This window comes from Hirundo rustica, chromosome 30 (assembly GCF_015227805.2).
Source record: "Hirundo rustica isolate bHirRus1 chromosome 30, bHirRus1.pri.v3, whole genome shotgun sequence".
NCBI lineage: Eukaryota > Metazoa > Chordata > Aves > Passeriformes > Hirundinidae > Hirundo > Hirundo rustica.
In genome coordinates, this window is record NC_053479.1 from 66,538 (window position 1) to 87,656 (window position 21,119).

The following is a 21,119-nucleotide window of genomic DNA, read 5'->3' on the forward strand; positions in this document are numbered from 1 at the left end:
AGCTGTCCTGAAGCCAGGGGCTTGCTGGGGGTCTGGGGTTGTCTCTTACTGTGGGTTTGGGTTTTTCTCTTTTTTGTCCAAGGTGCTCCTGTGATCCCCAGCAGCTGCTCCAGCGAGGCTCAGGGGTGCTGGGGGTGCCTGGGAAGGGCAGGATGGGACCTGCAGGAGAAAACTGCAAACTCTGCACCTCCCAGTGAACCGCCCCAATCCACCTTTCACATTTAACACAGAATGCGTTACCCCCGTATCCAGCAGAAATTCCACAGCGTCCTCCTCTCCCCTGGCACCGGGGCTGAGGCAGGGACGTGTGACACGGGGGGGGGGACGAGGTGACAGATGGCAAAGCAGCCCCTGAGCCCTGGGACTGCACGGAGGAGCCAGAGCAGCGGTGCCACCCGAGGGGACCCGGGCACAGCTCGGTTTTATTATGGGGGGAAAAAGCGTTATCTGAGTTCTATACACCGGAGCTGGTTTTAAAGGCCACAGGGCATTTCTCCCAGCTTTAAAGGGTAAACTGGGGCGCTGGGCAGCTGCTGGGCACGCCGCAGTGGGGCAGGGGCGGTGGGATGGAGCCTGGTGCCCGCAGCTGCAGGTGTGCAGGAAGCAGCAGTGCAAGGGGCACGGGCAGGGTGGTGGTGGTGGCAGGAGGCTCCTGAAGCTGCCCTGGGCCTCCCTAAAGCAGAACTCGCCAGGACGGGGCTGGGAGGAGCTCTTGTGCCTGGGAGGGTTCGAAGCTGCGACTCCCTCCCCACACCCCAGATAATCCCTGGGTTCCCTTCCAGGGCAGGGGCTGGGGCTGGACGCCCGCATTTCGGAGCAGCCCCATCTTGCAACGCCAGGACCTGTCCGAGCTGAGGGCTCGGGCACGAGGGACAGCGGAGGGAACAGAACGACAGGGCAGGCAGGAGAAGTTGTTAAAACAAGATGGACATACCTCTTTATTGCAAATTCCAAAGTAAAAAGATGTACAGTACAAAGGAACTGAAAAGTTCAGCCATGGAACTCCCAGCCCGTCCCTTCCATCCCTTCCTCCACCCTGCCCCGGCTCCATCCTCCTCCTCTCCCCGGGTAAAACACCGCAGAGGTGGAGGGGAGCAGCAAACACCGGCGGGGTCGGGGGGAGCAGCGGCCCTGCCCTGCAGCCGCAGGGTGCGGGACTCGGACAGCAGCGGCTTTGTCACCGCCTCGGTGCTGCACACACCTCAGCCATGCTCAGCGCAGCACCCCGCCACTAACGGAGCCTCACAACACCCCTGTGAGGTAGGGAATGAGCCACCGCATTTACAGATGGGGAGAACTGGGAATCCTCCATCCCTGCGCCCAGTTAAACCAGTGGCACCAGCGTGTGGGACAGGACGGCACAGCCACGCTCTGGCTTTGCTTTGGCCGGCCCCAACCCAGCAGCAAAACTCAGATTTGTAAAATAAACCGGACCAGAACTCACGCTTCCTAAAACGACTCCAAAGTGACCAGAATTCAAACATGAAAAGCAATCCTGAGGCAATGCCTTGGACATTCAGCTCCAGTTAAATCCTGCTCAGGCCCAGCTCTGTCTGCTCAGGGCTGGGAGGGGGTGGCAGGGTGCAGGTGAGGGGTCACAGCCCCACGCCAGGGCCCTTGAGCACCACTGAGCAGCAGGAAACCCCCCGGCGCCAGTGACCCAGTGACCCAGGGAGCACTGGGAGGCAGCAGCTGTGCAGGGCTGCTCTGGGGCTCCTGCTGCCTCCCAGTCCCCCAGGGAAGGACTCCAGGGGCCTTTGGGTCATTTCTTGGGGCTTTTTAGGGCACTGATGGGGCTGCAGGGTGAGGGGTTGAGGGGTTAAAGGTGAGGGGTTAAAGGTGAGCAGTTACAGGGTGAGCCATCACAGAACAACGTCCGCCCCTGCCAGAGCAGATCCAGCACGGAGAATCCTCACCTGGAGCTCTCACCTGCCTGAGTTCTCACCTGTCTGAGCTCTCACCTGTCCCAGCCAAGGCAGCCCCAGCAGGCTCAGACCCCACAGACCCAGCTGGGCTCTGCCAGGCTCCTGCTGGCACCCGACAGCACCTGACACCGAAAACCAAAACAGCTCCTGCACCTCACCCTGCTCCACCAAACCCCCCTGAAAACCTCGGGGGAAGCACAGAGGGGGAGGAAACGGGGAGGAGGAGTGAGAATGCGAGCAGGGAAATAACCGGGACACCGAGACAACCTTCCCTTGTACAGTGAAAAGGGTCACGTTTATTTCATTTTCTTTTGGCTTATAGTAATTGCTAATCCTGTTGGGCAGGACCGTCATGAGCCACCATGCAATTCCTAATACACTAATCTTCATACTGAGCTTTTACAGCTTTAACAGGTTGTTGGTTTGGTTGTTTTATTTTTTATTTTATTTTATTTTTGCAGCAGAAGAATCACTCAAACTCAGGTGTGGCCTCCTCTAAGAAACACCATGGGGTTACCTGATTTCATTTTTTTTCAACATTGGTTGAAATTTTAATTTGAAATATTTTAAGAAAAGGTGAAGAGGAAAGTGAATAAAGCAGCCTGGACTGACACTTCATTAACACCCTCCCCTCCATGCTTTTGGAGTCACAAATTCACCCAAAAGGGATTTTAGAGGCAGGAGAGGGAAGGGAACTGCTCGGCGTGGTTGTGAGTTTTGGCCACATCTTTCTGACGCCACCCCCTGAATCCAGAGCGCGAATTCCGTGTTGGAATCTGGAGATTTGGGTGGGACACGAAGGTCCCTGAGGTCCCACCTTGGCTCCCCGCCCTGGGGAGGAAACCAAAGGAGAAAAGCGGCCCCAGACAGCCCTGAACTCAGCAGGAAGCAGCTGCAGAACCTCCTCCCCCCGCCCCTGGCGTCTCACACTGCTAAAACACTAAAAGAAATCAATAAATATATATACAGTTTGAAGGGACTTTTTATTTTAAAGTCATTGAGCAGCTTCATGAGTTGCCAGCACAAACGCCAACGCACCGAGCGTCACCTACAAGACTCAGCCCAGCCTAAGAACAATTATGAAGTTCAGCCAAATCTTGCATAGAAGTGGTCAACTTATTGCACATTGGAACCCAAAAATAGACACTTTTGCTGCTGCAAATACCGCTTGCAATAAAGCTTTTGTTAAAATCTATTTTGAGGGGACTGGGTTTTCGTTTGGAATTTTTTTGTTGTTGTTGTGTTTTTATTTTTTTTCCTTGGGGGACATTTCCTGGCTATCTAAAATCTAAGGACAACAGAAAAATCTTAAAAAAATAAAAATAACCATGGACAATGGCATAAGCCAGAAGCCATTCTATAATTTTTGTAATTCTTTGTATTTACAAAAAGGCATGCCAATAAAATAAAATGATATATTACAGTATTTATAATATTCTCTTAAAAAGTTCAACCACACTTTTCAGCTATTTTTTTTTCCTTTTTTTTGTTGGTTTTTTTTTTTTTTTTGTGCTGTTTACAACGTAGCCTGTACATATGTATGTAGATTTGTTGTTGTTGCTGTCTGTTGTTTTTGTTATGATACATCCCATCCTAGGAGCAGGGGGGGCAGGACAGAGAGGTCCCTGCTGCGGAGCGGAGCCGCTCCCGGGGCGGCACAGGCGGCTGCTGGATGGCTTCACGCGTGGGTTTGGTTCTTTTGGGCGATTCCTGTCCTTTCTCTGGGTTTATGGGATGCTGCAAACTGAGACTCATCCTCCCATCGGGCTCTGCTGTCCCGGGGCTTTGCTGATTTTTCATTTCCCCACTGGTTCGGGCGACGCTCGGTTGGGACGGGGGCGAACGGGAGCACGGCAGTGTCACCTCGCCCAGCGCCACCAGCCCGGCCCTGAGGAGACCCCCGGGCTGGGGACCTGGCCTGGGACACCCCAAAATGAACTGGGGACACCCCAGAATGTACTGGGACACCCCGGAATGTACTGGGACACCCTGGGCTGGCCTGGGACACCCTGGGCTGGCCTGGGACACTCCAGGTCATGCTGGGGAAACCCCAGGCTGCACTGGGACACCCTGGAATGTACTGGGACACCCCAGGCCCCACCCTGGGACACCCCCAGCCCCTCACCGGGGACTGAGCCGGCCGTGGCTCGCGCCGCTGGCGCCGCTGCACCGGGGCCGGGTGGAGCAGTGCCCACTGCCCGTCGCCCGTCGCCCCCAGAGCCCCGGGGCTGCAGGGCTGGGAAATGGGCACGGTGAAGGCACTGAGCCCCCCCGGGCTGCACCCCCAAACCCCTCCTGGCTGCACCCCAGGCTCCAGCCCTGCATCCCCCGAGCAGGAGCCAAGGGCGAGTCCCAACCCCGCCCTGCACCTGGGGCTGCCGCGGGCGAGCTCCCCAAATTCCTGCCAGCACACACGGCGTGCTGCTTTTCCCCTCTCTTTTCTTTTTAACATTTATCTCTACCAAAAGAAGTGCCTACGCTGCAGGATGGAGGCTGAACGATAATTAATATTAATGCTAAATATTGCAGGATACAACTGACCTTGCTGGCTGGTTGAAGCCCTAGGTTTTGGATTTACAGTGACATGGATAACAAGCCATTCCCAGATTTATCCTCTCCCCTTTGGTGAGGTCCAGAGCAGCATTTTGAATTTTGTTCTGTTTCAGTGTGCAAAAAACCATGGCTGTATGGAAAAAGAAAGTCAAAGTTGTTAAACAGACACACACAATTCATTCACCTGCTTGTTGGGTTCTGCTGGGGGGGTTCTGTGGTTTTGAGAGTTTGGGTTTTTTTGGTTGGGTTTTTGTTGGGTTGTTTTGGTTTTTTTTCTTCTAGTGGCAGGTTAATGGAAGATTCTCTAGGAACTGGGACGTACTGGTGCCGGGCAGGAGCATCACTACGGCTTCTCTCCAAATACAGTGTGCGGTAGATACTCAAGGGGAGTGCCTCGACTTTATGGCTTTGACACACCTCTGTGGACAGGTGACTCCTGGTGGTGGTTCCTCATGCATGGTCCCTGGGCATGCCGTCATGCAGAAATCGCTTCCAGGCGTGAACGAGCACTTCTGGGATTCTCTGGGGGGGATCAGCCCGAGCTGGCTCCAGGCTGAGGGAACCCCATCACCCCATCTCCCAAACCAAGTAAAGCCCATGGAGAAAACAGGATGCAAATAATAAATCTCAAATAAACTATGGTAACTCAGTGGGCTCAATGGGTGCTTTGTTTCATTTCTCCTTTTTTTTGTTGTTGTTCTACTTGTTTTAACTCTTTTTCAATTTTTTTCTCTTTTTTTTTTTTCCTCTTTATTTTTTGTTTGCTGCTTAACTAAATGCAAATCTAGTTTTGCATGGACAAACCCATTAACATTGTGACTTCTGGGTTTCCTTCAGAGAATAACCAACAAAATGGGAAAATAAAATCCACTTGGGGCTGCTTTGGAAAACACATGAATCCCAGCAGCGGGTTTTGTTTCTCTGTGTGTGTGTGTGTGGTTTATTTTGCTTGCTTGTCCTAAGTTGCATTGACTGATGTGGAACATGCAGTATCCACCTGCCCAAACAATAGAAAATCCTTTTTTTTTCCTTTTTTTTGTGTGTTTAAATGTTTGTTTACAGGGTCCTTTAAACAGGTGGTAGGTCACTGCTTTAGATGCAACGCTGTCACACAGTAAGCAGACTATGTTTGGTATAAGATCTTCAGGTAAGTGTCTCCACAGCTGTTCTGTATTGATATATTTCAGGAAGTTTGTAAACAATCTTTTTTTTTTTTTTCGCTTGCAAATATTTTAATTCGTACAATTCTACTATTTTTTTTATTTTTTTTTTCTCCTTTTTTTTTCCTTTTGTGTGTGTGTGTGGGGTGGGGGGGTGTGTGTGTGTGTGTGTCTCAACACTTGGCCTCCCTGGCGTCCTTTTGTCTCTTTGCCTTTTCTCGCCTCCCCTCCTCGGCGCGCTGCTGCTTCTCCTTCTCGGGTTTGGTGACGCTGTCGTAGGAGGGCAGGGACGCCGTGGACGGGGTGCCCTCCTTCTTCTCCCTGTTAGCTCCCCCGTTCTCCAGTTTGGCGGCGGCAGGCCTGCGGCCGATGAAGCCCCGTCGTGCCAAGCGAGCCCTGTAAGCCCTCTGGATCACCACCGCCGACACCTCCTCCTGCTTGCGCCGCAGCGTGGTGGTGATGGGCTCGTAAGACACTTTGGAAGGGTTGGAAGCCACAAACCTCTCCTCCATCTGCTGCCTCAGGATGTCCAGCTCCCCGCTGTCCCCCAGGACACGTTTGGTGAAGGCAAACAGGATGTCCAAACAGTGGATCCTGTCCCCGCTCACCATGGGCAGGTCCATGGCGATGAGTTCGATGGTGTTGGGTTTGGGGACGCGGAGCGGATGCTCCAGGGCGTCGGCGAAGTCCGCCAGCTTGCTGTACTCGATGAACTGCGTGGCGTCGGGGTCGAACTTCTCCCAGATCTCGTAGAACGTCTCGAAGTCGTCCTCGCTGAGCGGATCCGCGCTCTCCTCCGTGGCCACGCTGAAGTTCTCCAGGATGATGGCGATGTACATGTTGACCACGATCAGGAAGGAGATGATGATGTAACTCACGAAGAAAAAAATCCCCACCGAAGGGTTCCCGCAGTCCCCCTTGAAGCCGCTGCCCGGGTGCTCCTTGTCCAGGTCGCAGTCCGGCGGCCGGTTCAGGATGGGCAGCAGGAGCCCGTCCCAGCCCGCCGACGTGGTGATCTGGAACAAGCAGATCATGCTGTTGCCAAAGGTCTCGAAGTTGAACATGTCATCTATGCCGGCCTCGTGCTTGACGTAGGCGAAGTTCGACATGCCGAAGATGGAGAAGATGAACATGACCAGGAAGAGCAGGAGGCCGATGTTGAACAAGGCAGGCAGGGACATCATTAAGGCAAAAAGCAGCGTGCGGATCCCTTTGGCTCCCTTGATCAGCCGCAGGATGCGGCCGATGCGCGCCAGGCGGATGACTCGGAACAGCGTGGGCGACACGAAGTACTTCTCGATGATCTCAGCCAGGAACATCCCTGCAGGAGAGAGGCAACGAGTGTGACAGTGCAGATGCACAGGCTGCTGCCTCCTCTGGGCCCAGCGATGGACGGGGCACGTGGAACACCTCAGCTGGATTCCCAGAGCGTGCCTGGGACCGGGAGGTTCCGGCAGGTAAATCCTCCCGAGGGGCAGTGAGGGGCAGCTCCGCTCCCTGCTCGCCGTGACAGCGACAGCACACGAGGGAGCGGCTGGAGCTGTGCCAGGGCAGGGTGAGGGGGGATGTCAGGGGGTCAGGCACTGCCCAGGCTCCCCAGGGGATGGGCACAGCCCCGAGGCTGCCGGAGCTCCAGGGGTGTTTGGACTGCAGGGGTGCCCAGGGTGGATTGTTGGGGTGTCTGTGCAGGGCCAGGGCTTGGGCTGGATGATCCCTGTGGGTCCCTTCCCACTCAGGACACTCCATCATTCCGTGACTCTGGGTCTTAACTCCATGCTCTGGCTCCCAAAACAGTTCTCCAAGGAGAGGGGAAGAGGCTCAGCCACAGGATTGACTCTCCTGGATAACAGTGAAGCTGCTTCTCAGGGGTGTCTGCCCTCAGAGCCTGACCCTGCCATGGCAGCCAAGCTCACTTTTAGCTGAAGGTGAGTAAGATAAACCTGATTTCAAGCAGCAGAAAAAACTGGGGCTGAGTTTTAGGCTGCAGGATGGTCTGAAGGCTGGTGGCTTGTCAGTGTCCCTCGTGCCCTGCCAAGCTTTACTCCAATTCATTTGTGAGGTTGTAATTTTGCAGATTAGATGCTAAAAACCCTCAAAACCTGTTGGAGGAAACATGGATTTAACATTCAAACAAACTGCAAACAAGATGGCAAGTCCTGTGCAGTGGCAGGAAGCCCTGCAGGGCAATTCTCAGGGTTACTGAGCATGGAAATGCTCTGATGAGGTGAGGGAAACTTCAGTTTCTGAAGACAGAGAGAGCAGCTGTGAAGTGCTTTACTCCACACAGCTGCAAAGGAAGGTCAGCACAGGGAAGGGGCATCAGTCAGGACTTCAGGCAGACAAATTCTGCCACGGCCTCTTGCCAAGGCCCAAAGAGAACCTCCAAGTCCCTCCCAAAGACAAGAACACGCTCCACCCTGCAAACACCGAAACTGCCTGGCACTCAAAGTCCTCTGAGCCGTGCCACACTTACCCACGATGGACAGAATCACAACCACGAAGTCAAAAATGTTCCACCCGACGGTGAAATAGTAGTGCCGCAAGGCGAACATCTTCAGCACACACTCACAGGTGAAAAAGATGACAAACACAAAGTTGATCCAGTAGAGGATGTCCTCCATCTGCTTGCTCTGCGTGTCGGTCTCCACCATCATGGTCACCATGTTGAGGCAGATGAGCATCATGATGACGATGTCAAAGGCTTGCTGAGTGACAAAGTCGAAGACGGCTCCTTGGATGCGGTTCTGTGGGACAGGAGAGACAAGGAGCCGGGTTAGAACAAAAACCATGGGAGTGTGGAACGGTTTGGATCGGAAATGTCCCTGAAGCGATCCCACTCCGGCCCCTGTTGTGACAGGTGGAAGAATTATAAAAGAAAGGCCTCACAAAATCAGGCCTGCTCTATTAAATCAATAGCTGGCCTGTCATCTCCCCCAAGTGCAGGTAAGCAATCTGCAGGTTCCCATGGGAGAACAATCTTGGTGTGAAAGGTTCGTTAGCACAAGCACCTGCTCTGGGGGTGGAAAAAAAGTGCATCCGTGTGAGCAGTGAGATCTGTTCCGTGAGAACCCATGAAGGAAAAACGTGAACAACCTGAACCTCAGCATGCACACACAGACCACCTAAAGACAAAACATCAACTAGTAAGAAAACACCAACGGGTGTTGCACATGAGGTCTGTGAAAACTACATAAAATAAGTGATGTGAATAAAGAATTGGCTTCTCCTGCACAAAGAAAATGGAGTTTCAGCTAAGTAATTGTCATAACTCCCTGCCCTGTCCAGCCTGGCTTTGGGCACTGCCAGGGACCTGGGGGCAGCCACAGCTTCTCTGGGCAGCCTGTGCCAGGGCCTGCCCACCCTCACAGGGAGGAGATTCTTCCTAATTTACCATTAGTCAACAAATGATTTCACCATTGGTGGAACAAGGGACGCAGTTTTGTCATTATTGAATAAAACTCTCAAGCCAGTCTGGTTAGGGCAAAGGCAGGAAATTGCCATTTTTTATAGCCCAGCATGTGATTACAGCTCCACCAGCAGCACATCTCCCTCTCTGTTGAGCCCTGCCAGTCACAGCTGGTCCTGGCACTGATCCTGCAGGAGAATCCACCCTCCTCTGTGTCCTGGCAGCACCACGGTCCCAGGAGCAGGATGCTTTATCCATACAGCATCTGAGGGACTCGACCCAAACCCCTTTTGGGCTTCCTGAGGGATTCAAAGTCTTTCAGGAAGCAGGGGAATGAGCTCAGTTCTCCCCCAGTGAAGCCCCCAAGGCTGGATAATTGCCAAAGGTTCTCCTGCAAGTGCCGGGAGGTTGCTACTCCACATCCATGGGGAAATTTTGGATTATTTTCCTGATTCACACCCACCCCAGTGCAAGTGTTTTAACCTTTGCAGGTGACACCTGAGTTACAACAGCAAGACCAGGGTGATGAGGAGCCTGGCATGAGTTAGAACAAAGTGATCTGGAGACAAAGCTCCTCTGAACTCTGCTCCACAGGTTTCCCCTGAGCTCCCTCCAACGTACTCACCAGAGGTCGGGGAATGGGTTTTTGAGGCTTCTTTGAGCCCAGTTTTTTCATGGCATTATAATACTTCTTCTGTTCTTCTGTCATGAAAATATCTTGACCTCCAAAGTAAAGGGGCAAAAGGAAAACTGGTTACAATCAGCTCATGAAAGAGAGGGGAGAGGAGCAAACCCCAGCTGAGGCAGGAGGGCACCTGCCAGGTGAGAGGACAGGAATAACTGACAGCAACAGCCAGGGTGCACTGACCGCTCTCTAAAAATCACTGTTTTCCCACAAATGAGCTGTTTCACTGCACTGCCTCATTCCCCATCCCTCCCTCCCCTCTGGGGTGTGAGGGCATTCGCAGGATGCAAATCCTCAGCTTGACTCAGAGGAAAAGCAGGATGAGGGACAGAGACAGAGGCAAGAGCACATCTTGCTTCCAGTCTGTATTTTAGTCAGGGCACAAAAACCCGCCAAATGCACAAAAATGTGGTCTAGGGAACACATTTATTCTGGCTGTAGTTTAATCAGCCTTGGGCTGCATGTTGTGCTCAGCCATTCCTGTGATTCACCAAGAGACCCACAGCTCTAAAAAAGGAGGTTTATGCCCCAAAATGCCTTTGTTTGCAGAGAAAACCCAGCAGCCTGAAGAGCCAAGGCTCCTGGAACAGGCCCGAGCTCGAATCAGCAAACACAGATCACTTATCTTTTTCTTTTGTTGGTTGAAGTTGTCGATGATGACACCAATGAACAAGTTCAGGGTGAAAAAGGAACCAAAGATGATGAAGATAACAAAATAAATGTACATGTAAATGTTGTCCTCGTACTTGGGCTGCTCTTCTTGCTGAAGGGGAGATAAGAAGAGCAACAAATGACATTTCAAAGACATCATACAAATAAAGGCAAAATAAGATTGGTTGTGTTCCCAAACTTCCTTTTGAAGATGTAGGACCAAAAAGATCAAAGAACAGAAGAACATTTTAACCTTTTCCTGGCACAGTCTCACTTGTTTCAAACCTGCATTCAGTGCAGGACAAGAAAATCCATTTAAAAATATCAATTTTATGTTTGATATAAAACCAAGAGCACAGAACGGGGAAAAAAAATTGAAAGCAAAAATGAAGTCATGGTATTTGCATGATTCCAGCACGCAGGAACCAGCAAAGTGCCTGGGGAATGACCTCCAACCCAGACATAATTCCACAGTTGGATTCACACTAATGCTCAGACTTCCACACAGACATAGGATTCACTTCTGGCTCATTCCTCCCCATAATTTATTCTAATTATTAAATCTGTAACTTCATTGCATTCCTTCCTCCACTGTATTTCTACTCCAGCTGGAGTAGAACAATAAAAAACCAACCAGAAGAACCTGCTCTTTTTGGGATTTTCTTCAGCATCTTTTAACTCATCAGACCACCAGAGCAAATGAAACAACCACAGCACGAAATACGTGCTACCAACACAGCCCTACAGCTTTTAATATTGATTTTACCACAGCAAAAGAGCAGAGAGAAGCAAGGGGAGGGGAGCGTGTCCTGCACGTTACCTTTCTGGAATCTACAGCTGCGTACATGATGTCCATCCAGCCCTTGAACGTGGCCTGGCCAAGAAAACACAGAGACAGAGTTCACCCAAAATGCAGGAGCAAGCCTGAATCGTGCCAGCTCTGCCGAGGACTCCCTGGCACTCTTGATGGCCCTGTATAATGAACTTCAGTGTTATTTAAATATTTCTCTTTTCATTTAATGTGAATTACACACATCAAGCTCAAGTAGCTGAGCCACGGGAACCTCACGAGGTTCAACCAGGCCAAGGGTGAGTGGGCAGACCTGGGCCCTCTACGGTGCTGCAAGACCCATGGATTAGGAAAGAGAAGAAATATAAAATGAAAAATCCATTCCAGCCCCAGCCCCAGCGGAGTTTCAGAGGGAGGGAAGCACATAAAACGCACCAGGAGCATTTTGCATTTCCCACCAGCGGGGCAATGGGAGAAAGCCACTTACAACTTGCAGGAGAGCCAGATATCCTGCCCCAACGTTGTCAAAGTTAATTTTCACATTCTTCCATCGGATCTCCGTGGAGTTGGGCGGCATCAGAGCTTCGCAGTCTGTCTTGTTGTTAACAACATCTATCTCAAAGCGATGCTCAGCTGTTTCATTAAAGCAGTAATGATATTTCCCGGCAAACAGGTTAACCCCCATAATGCTGAAAATCAGCCAGAAGATAAGGCAGACCAACAAGACATTCATAATGGAAGGGATAGCGCCAACCAAGGCATTGACAACCACCTGTGTTGGAAGGGGTGGGAAAAAGTTTCAGTATAAAACACGAGGCAGGAGACAGCAAGCATCAGTACAGCTGTTTTTGGGGGGGAATGGGGGACCAGGCCGCTGACACACTGGAGGCGGTTGCCCCACGCAAAAGTTGGCAGGGAACTTGTTCCAAGCTTCAAATTCTGCTTCAGAGCCACCCAGGGGAAGCTCTGTTTTCAAAACAAAACAGGCCACGCTGTTGGATTTACAGAGTTTGGATTGTTTGTTCTTCAATTAAACAACAATTACGTTATGCAAATTTAATTGCCCAAAGGTGGAAGGGGGCTCAGGCTCTCTGCTGTAATAAACAAGCTCCTGGATGGAATCTTCTCAGAGCCAGGTGTGAGGACACTTCTGCTCGTGGATTTGGGAGGTTTTCTCGGCCAGCAGCCCCTCCAGCCATTCCCCACATTCAAACAAGGCTGTTTTCACTCCGGGGCCTGGTCCTGCTCCCACCAGGGGCCCCAGCAGTGGGGTCAGGACCAAGCCCAGCATCACTGTGGTCACACTAAAGCACTGAGTAACACCAAGATCGTACTGTGGACTAAGCAAGGCCAGTCACGTTGTGCCAGGCAGAGCTGAGCATGCAGCCTGGCAGGCTCCAGAGGACACAAAAGCCATGTTCCTTCCTCCAGCGGGCAGCAAACGCGGCGGCAGCGAGGATGGGGTCTGTGAGAGAGCTCAAACCTCCCTAATTTCAGCCTTGCACAGTTTGGGAGCACCGTGTCCCTGAGCATCCCCGGCCAACACACCACCGAGATGTAAGCTTTTAATAGAGGCGGGTCAGCAGGCCGTTAAATCTTTTATTACGCTCTCCTAATTTAGGTTCCTTTAATAGATGATCATAACCCTCAACTGTCGCTATCCCTTTGCCTCAGCTCTGAGAGGCAGCTCAGCCACTCGGGGAGCCTGGGGAGGAACAGGAGCCACAGCTCGTGCTGGGCTCTGCTCCCGCAGCAGCCCCGCGCTGGGGCCACCAGCACACACACGGCAGCAGCCTGCGCCGGGGCTGGGCTCAGCTGGGAGCGGCCAGGGCTGGGACTGCACAGGATTTAAGGTCCCTCCCAAGCCCTGGGAAATGGATCTGTAGAGGATTCTCAAATTCTCACACAGTCCTGTGCATGTGTGTGCAAACCCAGATAAAATGTGCTGAGAAAGGCCATGGGAATTGTGAATCTGCACCGTCCCACCCTTCTGATGGGACTGAAAATGGAATAAAGGCCTTTAAAACACCCCTCAGGAGCCCCCTCTCTGGGTCAAAAAAAGGGATAATCCGACACCAACCCAAACCACTCAGAGATAAAGGAATGAGGAAAGTTGAAGACCACAGTGATGCAGTGAATCCTCTGTTCCAGCTGCTAAATGATGTCAGGAATTCATCACTGCACCCAGGCAGGCACAGGAGAGAGCCCCAGGCTGCAGTGGATGTCTGTGCTCTCACTCCCTTCATCCCAACAGGACACTCAGCTGCCGGACACCAGCCCCACACCAGCAGGACTTCCCGGGTCACATCCTCCCAGGAACACACGGAATTATTCCAGCTACTGCATGAAGCAAAAAAAGGGTAAAACCCTCCTGAAATATGGAATTTCTGATTCATTACCTCTACAGAGCTTTCCAAAAGGAGTGAGAGAAGGAACATGGCTTTTGTGTGCAGGCTGACAAGAACACATGCATGTCTCACAGCATCACTATCAAACTCCCTGACCAAGTTCAGAGCAGAGCAAGCTCCTGGAAATGCAGATTGCTATGGAGAGAAAAGCAAAGAACTACAGTTTCAGTCTCCTTTGCAAAGGCATTTCAGATCTCTGTTCCCTGGCTCACAGGAATTGTTTTGGTCGGATGGGGCAGTGACACTTGTCTCCAAATCAAAACAAAGGAAAAATAATTGGGTTTGGGAACCTCACAGGGCTGCAGTCATAACCACCAACTTCCCCGTGGTGAAAATCCCCCAGGTCAAACATGAGAATTTCCTAATTTCTGATTGTACACCAGAAAGCTTCTCCCCAGCACAGCTTAAAAACAGCTTTTAGTTTCTCCAGGTTTAGTGCCAGGCCTGTTCCTGCTGATCAAACTTCTGGGTGGGACCCAAACCCAGCCCAGAAAAGCTCCACCTCTGTGCCAATGGAAACTTTTCTTCCTTGGTGCCTCTGCTGTGGATTTCAGTGTAGAACTAAACTAATGACACAAAGAAATAACAGCAGGAGAAGGTCTCAGAGAGAAAACACCTCCTCAGGGTTTGGAGCTCACATATTTCTGTTACTTCCCAGGGGATTTGGGGAGCTCACTGCTCCTCTGGGGCTGGATTTTGGGCTACAGCAAATCCAAAGACCAGGAGGATCCAGGTGGAATTGCTCCAGAAGGATCCAGATGGAATTGCTCCACACAGACCCTGAAGTAAAACTGTGACTGCGATTCCCTTCCCTCGTCCTTTGAAATGTGTGATTTCCCCTCTTGCAGTATCTCTGGTTATGAGCTACATGAGATTTAGCACAAAACCCCAACTCTTGTTCTGAGAGCACCTGGCAAATCCATTCATATGAAACACCCTTTATTTCATTTTTTTCACTACACAATTTTTTTTTTGCACGTTCTTAGGAGACTATTCAATCCCAAATGGGGGGAAAAAAAGTGCATCAAAATGACAGAATATTAGTGGCAAAGCAGTGAGACACTGCAATAATTGAAACCCCCAAGGGAGCGGTGCCAATTCAAGGAAAGCTCGTTAAGTTCAATGCTTTGCTTGTGCTTTGTTCTGGTTCCACAGTGACAGGACAGGGACCAAAAAAGCATGGAAAAAGGAAAGGGACAGAAAGGAAAAGCTTCACTACCAGACAAGGCTGCCAGTCACCACCAGACTGGACCGAGAACAACAAGGTGCAACAAGAGGAATGAAACCAAAGTTTCCAAAGAGCTGAGCTCCCCCCAGCGCCTTCCTGCACTGAGCCTCAGAGGCAGAAGCCTTTTCCCTGGATATTTTTTTGAAACCCCCTCAGACAGAGTCTTTCAATCCAATTCCACCAAGAGCCAACACCCAGAGGGGCCCAGAGACCCTGAAGGTGGTTCCAATTCTGCTTCTTTGCACCTGGTGATTCTCCCTAGATCCAAAAAAATAAAATAATAAAAAAAAATAAAATAAAAAAAGTAAAAAAAAAAGTAAAATAAAAGTTCCAGCTGAGAAGCCCCTCGGATGCTCGAGGTCAAAGCCAGGCCAAATGAGAACAGCCAAGTGTGGACATCGGCTACGAATGGCAGGTGGTTTGGGCCAGTAATTAATGTAATGAGGCAGCTTGTGCATCTCCCTTGCTTAGAGGGGAGGGTGCAGCAGGGTGAGGGTTACATCCACAGAGAGGTGATCAAGTCAGCAGCTGCATCATGATTCTAGTTTGGAATTTTCTTTCCACCAGTTTTGATCAGTTCTAGCATGCTTTTAAAAAAAACCGCTCGCCGGGCATGCAGAAGGATGGGCTGCTAATGGCATCTTACCCTCATGCCCTCAAATCGGGACAACGCTCTTAAAGGCCTCAAGGCTCTTAGTGTCCTAAGGGATTTTATGGCACCTAGTTCCGAGTAGCCCAGGGCATTAGCTATAAGGCTGACTAAAGAGACCTACACAGAAAATAGAAAAAAAATAGAAAGAAAAAAGCAGAAAAAAACAGGAGAAAAAAACCCAAAACAACAACAACAAAAACAGAAAGAAAAAACGAGAGTAAAAAAAAAAACAAACCAACAACAACAAAAAGAGAAAAAGGAAAAAAAAAAAACTAAAAACAAAAAAAAAAAAAAAAAAGAAAAAGAAAAAAAAGGTTCCAGACTGTTAGATTGGATCCCCTAGCCCTGATTGCCCAGCCCAGGAGCCACCTGGGCCGCCCCAAATACCGAAGCCATGACACCAGCTGCCTACTTCACTTGACTGAACCGACCTGGAAGGAAATAATGCGGTTGAGAAAAGAACAGAGGGGAGAGATCAGTGAGAGAGAGAGGCAGAGACACACACGGAGAGGGGCTGTGGAAGGAAGAGCCCAAACGATGACAAAAACCCAAAAACCTTACCCTCGCCCTTTACCGGCTGCACGGATCCCGGCGGCGCCCATGAAATTTAAGCCAGACAAATGTTAAAGGTACCTATGAGAAAGAATACAGATAAATACACACACTGCACACCTGGGCCGAGCTGTCCCGCCTCACTCTGGACATCCTGAGCCTCGTCCCGGCTCCTCCTGCCTCACCAGACGAGGCTGGGGCTGCTCCCTGCCCGTCACACCACGCATCCCTATTTCCTGCCCGCTCCAGCGGCGATGCCCGGCACCGATCCTGCTCCTACAGCTGCCCAGAGGCGTGTGCTGAGCTACAGCGGTTTGTGATCCGTGCTCCAGCGCTTTTCCTGCCGAGCAGCCACAGTCAGACCCGGGCTCTAAACCTGAATTATCAGATATCCTTAAAGGCAGCGAGCCCCAGACACGGCCTGGGCACGTGTGGACAGTCGCAGACACGGCACAGCAGCGGCCACTCCTCCCTTTTGTCCCTAACATCACACTCCACACAGGTAACAAAGAGACATGAACCCTTTTTAGGGAAAAAAAATAGACATCCATATACAGCAAGAGACAAAAACCACGGGACCTCCTCCTGGAACAGGTGGGGCTCCAGCTGGATTCTCAGAACAGCACACTTCCCATGGATCAGTCTTTTACAGAAAGATATTAAAATAATAATGCGGAATTAATTACAAGGATGATTCTTATTCCACGCGTATTTCAGGGAAATGCCAGATTCGGATTTGAAATGCATAAATGAGTGGGAAAATTGAGATTTCACATTAGGGCATGTGGCTCACGCGCTTTTTGCATCTTCATATGGAAGGTTTGGCCCTGTCCACAGCAGGGACTTGGAATTAAATGATTTTAAGGTTCCTTCCAACTCAAACCATTCCACAATTCCACGGCATCTTCCCCCAAAATAAGTGGCCACAACAGATCACAATAGATGGCCACAAAGTGCTTTGGTTTTTCCATCAGACTTCAAAATTCCATGGATGTGAACCATGCCAGTGATGTCCCAAAGGTTCCAACGAAGCCTTTGAGAGGCAAAATCAGCTCAGTCAGGCCAGGGCTGAGCCCTTGGCAATGCCAGTATGTAAAAATCTTAAATATAAACGTAATTCAATATAAAAATCCGATGGATTTGGAGGTGCCATCTATTTACCCCGTGGATGTAACACTGAAGTGCCCCACCCCTGGGAGCTGCCCCTGGATCCCTGGCAGTGCCCAGGGCCAGGCCGGGCAGCGGAAGCTGTCCCTGCCCAAGGAACAGGACGAGCTTTAAGGGCCCTTCCAGCCCAAACCATTCCATCATTCCATGAACAAAGAATTCTCATTTTTAGAGCTTCTTCCCCTCGGGATAACACCTTACTCCCGAGCAGGACACTTAAGACCAGGACAGGAAAGGCTGTTTGAGATTTTTAGGGGTCTCTGAGGATCATTCCCTGAGGACATTCCAACAGAAGACACGGCAGGCACCGAGGTCGGACAAAGGGAATCCCAGATTGACTGGAAAGCAGAATCCTTCATTATTACCCAGTAAAAGTCTTCACAAACACACCCAGGAAGCTTTGGGGATGAGGGGAATTGGACAATGCTATAGCAACCTGCAAAATAACATCCAAGAGCGTTGTTAGGATGCAAAGGCTCATTCCCTGCTGCCCTGGCTCGCTCCAGCCCCTTCCACAACACGCCACGAAATTCAGGTTCAAAGTTGTGATTCAACAGATACAGGACACAAAGCACTGCTGAGATTTTGCTGAGGGATATTTTGGCATCTCAAAGTCACATTTCAGATTTCTTTTTCCAGGGAAAAACTCTTCTGTCTGTGACACCAAGGGAAAACAGGAATTCCTCCTTGAGCCCTGGGAATTCCAAATCCTTCTGCACTTCCCTTCCTGCCTGGGAATTTCCTGATCTTTACTCCACTCCCAGATACATGGGAAGGAAATTAAACTTGTACCACATCTGCCCATTAAACTGCACTTAAAACTACTGGAATGAAACTCCTGCTTTACCTTCAGGCAGCGAGAGAGATCCAGGGTTACTGTCCGAAAATAAAACTTACAACCTGCAGGTTGTGTCCAAAGAAAGGTGCTGAGGGGATCAGGGAGGATTTAAAAAAAAAAAATTAAAATTTCAAATTTCAATTTTCCTACAGGAAACACGGAGTTTGAGTCAGTTCTGCCCCTGAATTCCAAGCATAGCTCCTTCCACCTACTCAGGAATATTTCCAGAGTGGTAACGGTGCTGAACAGCAACTGAATCATACACAGAGTGTTCCAAAGGAGAAGCCTGGAAAAACTTGTAATTCTTTTTTAACATACTTGCTCCTGGGGCAGTCACTAGAGCCACTGAATCCCAGATGGATGTGATGAAACACTTTAAAGGAATCCAAGCACTTGGGATTCTAAATTCCCGGAAATTTCCTACTGCATTACACAATTTTCAGCCACTTTGGACAGCAGAAATTCCATTTGATTTAAATTCCCTTGCTGTGCTTCAGAGCGAAATTTACTGTGAAAACTTCTCTCTATTGTCTTTTTTTCTTCTAATTCTACAATTTATCCTCCTTTTTTTTTTTTTTTTTTTGTTATTTCTCAGATTTATCCTCCCTCCCGAGATTTCTGCAGGGGGATCCCAGGGTGGAGCAGTCCCTGACTCCACACTACAACCTCTGAGCTTCCTTGTTTGATATGATCCTGCTTTTTTCCTTCCTGTTTCTTTCCAACAGGAGATGGATGCTGCTGAGCTTCACTGTGCACGAGGAGCTCTCCAAGGACCGAGATTCCCACAAATCCACGTGCCCAGCGCTCAGAGCAGACCTGGTGGGATGGGGAGCTTCTGCTGCCTCATCACCCCCTCACCATTAATAATGCAAGAAAATGATTACAGAGAATGGAGCTCCTTGGAATGTCACCAAGGGATGCCACAGCTGCACAGCTCCCCACTGGGAACAGGACAGGTCTCCTGGAAATTCTATTTTCAGCAGAGCAAAAGAGTCAAGGGCTGGAAAATCCTCCTTGGTCCCTGCAGGGCAGAGATCTCACAGCTGCACAGGAAACACCCCAAGGGCTCAAGGGTTTTATCCTTGATCTGGGAACTCACAGACATCTGGGACTGACCCACTGTAACTCTATGACCCGGTTAGGATCTGAGGAGGAAACATTCCCAGCAGAGCTTTTCCAGGCAGAAATAAGGAGAGGATACATACAGCCACGATGAGGAAATCCAGCCAGCACCAGGCGTTGGTGAAGAACTTGACAAATCCATAGGCACACCACTTCAGCAGCATCTCCAGGATGAAAATGTAGGTGAAGACCTTGTCTGCATACTCCAGGATGGTCCGGATGGTTTTCCTCTGCTCGATGTAAATGTCCTCAAAAGCCTGGGAAATGACCAGGAGCTCGTGTCATTGTGTGGAATTTATTCCAGTTATTCCAGGAGCTTCAAATGATACTGAGGTGAGTTCAACACACAGTGACAGGTGAGCTAAATATTTTTATATATATATATAAACATATAAATCAAACAGAAAACTGATTTTGTTTTAGTCACGGGTTGGACCTGATGGTGTTGAAGGGTTTTTCTGACCTCAGTGGTTCTGGGAATTTGTGATTCCATGAAATCAGACACAGGTACAGGCTGACTTTTCCCAGATCCTCACACTTCTAGTCAAACTAGGATCAGAACCCAGATCTGAAGGCTTTGTTCTTTATTTATACCAAACTAAAAACATTAATAAAAGCTTTTGTAGAGTACCACCAAGGAGTTGTTTTCCAGAGTTTGCTTTTTCCCACAATTTCCTGCACACAATTAGATTTCCCTGAGCCCAGCACCTCTGGACTACACATATTTTACTTACCAGAGCACCACTGCTGAGGAGGATCATGAAGATGATGAAAGTCTCAAACCAATTGTGCTCCACAATCAGGAAACAAGTTTTCCTCAAGGTCCACCACGACTTTCCCAGCCCCTCCTCAATGTTGACCTGACAACACTTGCAGCGCTGCATACAGCCTGGAACAGGGACAGGGCACACCTTCCCTCAGCAAACACAGGATTTCAGGTGAAAACAGTAAATTCCCACTGTCTAGAACCAGTTTTGGTGTCGCCAACACGAACCATGCCGAATAAGTTTTAATGTGAGTTAAAACCTTTGCATTCTTGAGGATTCTAGGGTTGTTTGGCCCCTTCTGTGCCTGTAACCAGAATTAACTTCAGTCTGGGAACAGAGCAGCTCGTTCTATTTGGTGAGGTCCATGCTCTTGAGGAGACAAATGGAAAACTTGCTGATAAAATAACCTTGAACCATTTAAAGCATCTTTGCCATGGGAATTCCTGTAACGGATCGGCTCTTGACAGACATTGAGGCCAGTTACAGGAAAGGAAAAGTACTCTGCTTCTAAGTACTCCCAGCAGCAGCCGTACAAAAATCATCCTGTTCTACTACAGGTCATCCCTAATTCTTTAGAAATTCCCCCGGGAGGGTGCCAGGCCCTGGCACAGGGTGCCCAGAGCAGCTGCAGCTGTTCCTGGATCCCTGGCAGTGCCCAAGGCCAGGCTGGACAGGGTTTGGGATAACCTGGGACAGTGGGAGGTGTCCCTGCCATGGCAGGGGGTAAATTTGGATGAGCTCTGAGGTCCCTTCCAACACAAACTATTGAATAATCCTGTGACTGACATCCAGCCATGGCAGCTGCACCTCTGAGAGCTTCACTTTGCAAACTCCTCAGAATTAGTGCAGCAGCACCCAAGGAGGGCCTTGAGGTAAGCTGAGAGCCAGGCCTGCTCCAGGCTGACCTAACCCAGAGCCTCTCCCTTCACTCCTCCTCACCCTCTGTGAAGCAGGCATCGGGGTCCAGGTACTCCTCAGGTGCCTCCACCGGGACCTCCTCCACCTCGGGCTTTATGTCAATGGTGCTGCCCTCAGAGGAGCTGGTCTCGTCGAGTTTCTGCAACACAGAACCCCACTCCAATCAACAACCAGCTCAAATATCAAACCTCAGCAGGACTCAGCCATTTGTTCACATCTACTGGCACCAGAGCTGTTTCCTCCCTTTGGTCGCTGAGATCCTGACCCAGCTTATGTCCCACGTTACCAGGACAGACA

At 50.1% G+C, this 21,119-nt stretch overlaps 1 protein-coding gene across 3 annotated transcripts in view; it reads right to left on the reverse strand.

Annotated features, from left to right (window-relative positions):
• Positions 1-911: 911 nt before the first annotated feature.
• SCN8A (sodium voltage-gated channel alpha subunit 8) overlaps positions 912-21,119 on the reverse strand; it is a 55,106-nt gene continuing 34,898 nt past the window's right edge. For all 3 annotated transcript variants that reach the window (XM_058423819.1, XM_058423820.1, XM_040088503.2), the window contains 10 exons: positions 20,844-20,961; positions 19,872-20,026; positions 19,221-19,394; positions 15,453-15,575; positions 11,658-11,942; positions 11,201-11,254; positions 10,355-10,492; positions 9,670-9,774; positions 8,112-8,382; positions 912-6,959 (listed from right to left, as the gene is read on the reverse strand). In XM_058423819.1, coding sequence (XP_058279802.1) covers positions 5,812-6,959; positions 8,112-8,382; positions 9,670-9,774; positions 10,355-10,492; positions 11,201-11,254; positions 11,658-11,942; positions 15,453-15,575; positions 19,221-19,394; positions 19,872-20,026; positions 20,844-20,961 — 2,571 coding nt within the window. In that variant the 3' untranslated portion in view covers positions 912-5,811. The remainder of the gene's footprint in view (positions 6,960-8,111; positions 8,383-9,669; positions 9,775-10,354; positions 10,493-11,200; positions 11,255-11,657; positions 11,943-15,452; positions 15,576-19,220; positions 19,395-19,871; positions 20,027-20,843; positions 20,962-21,119) is intronic.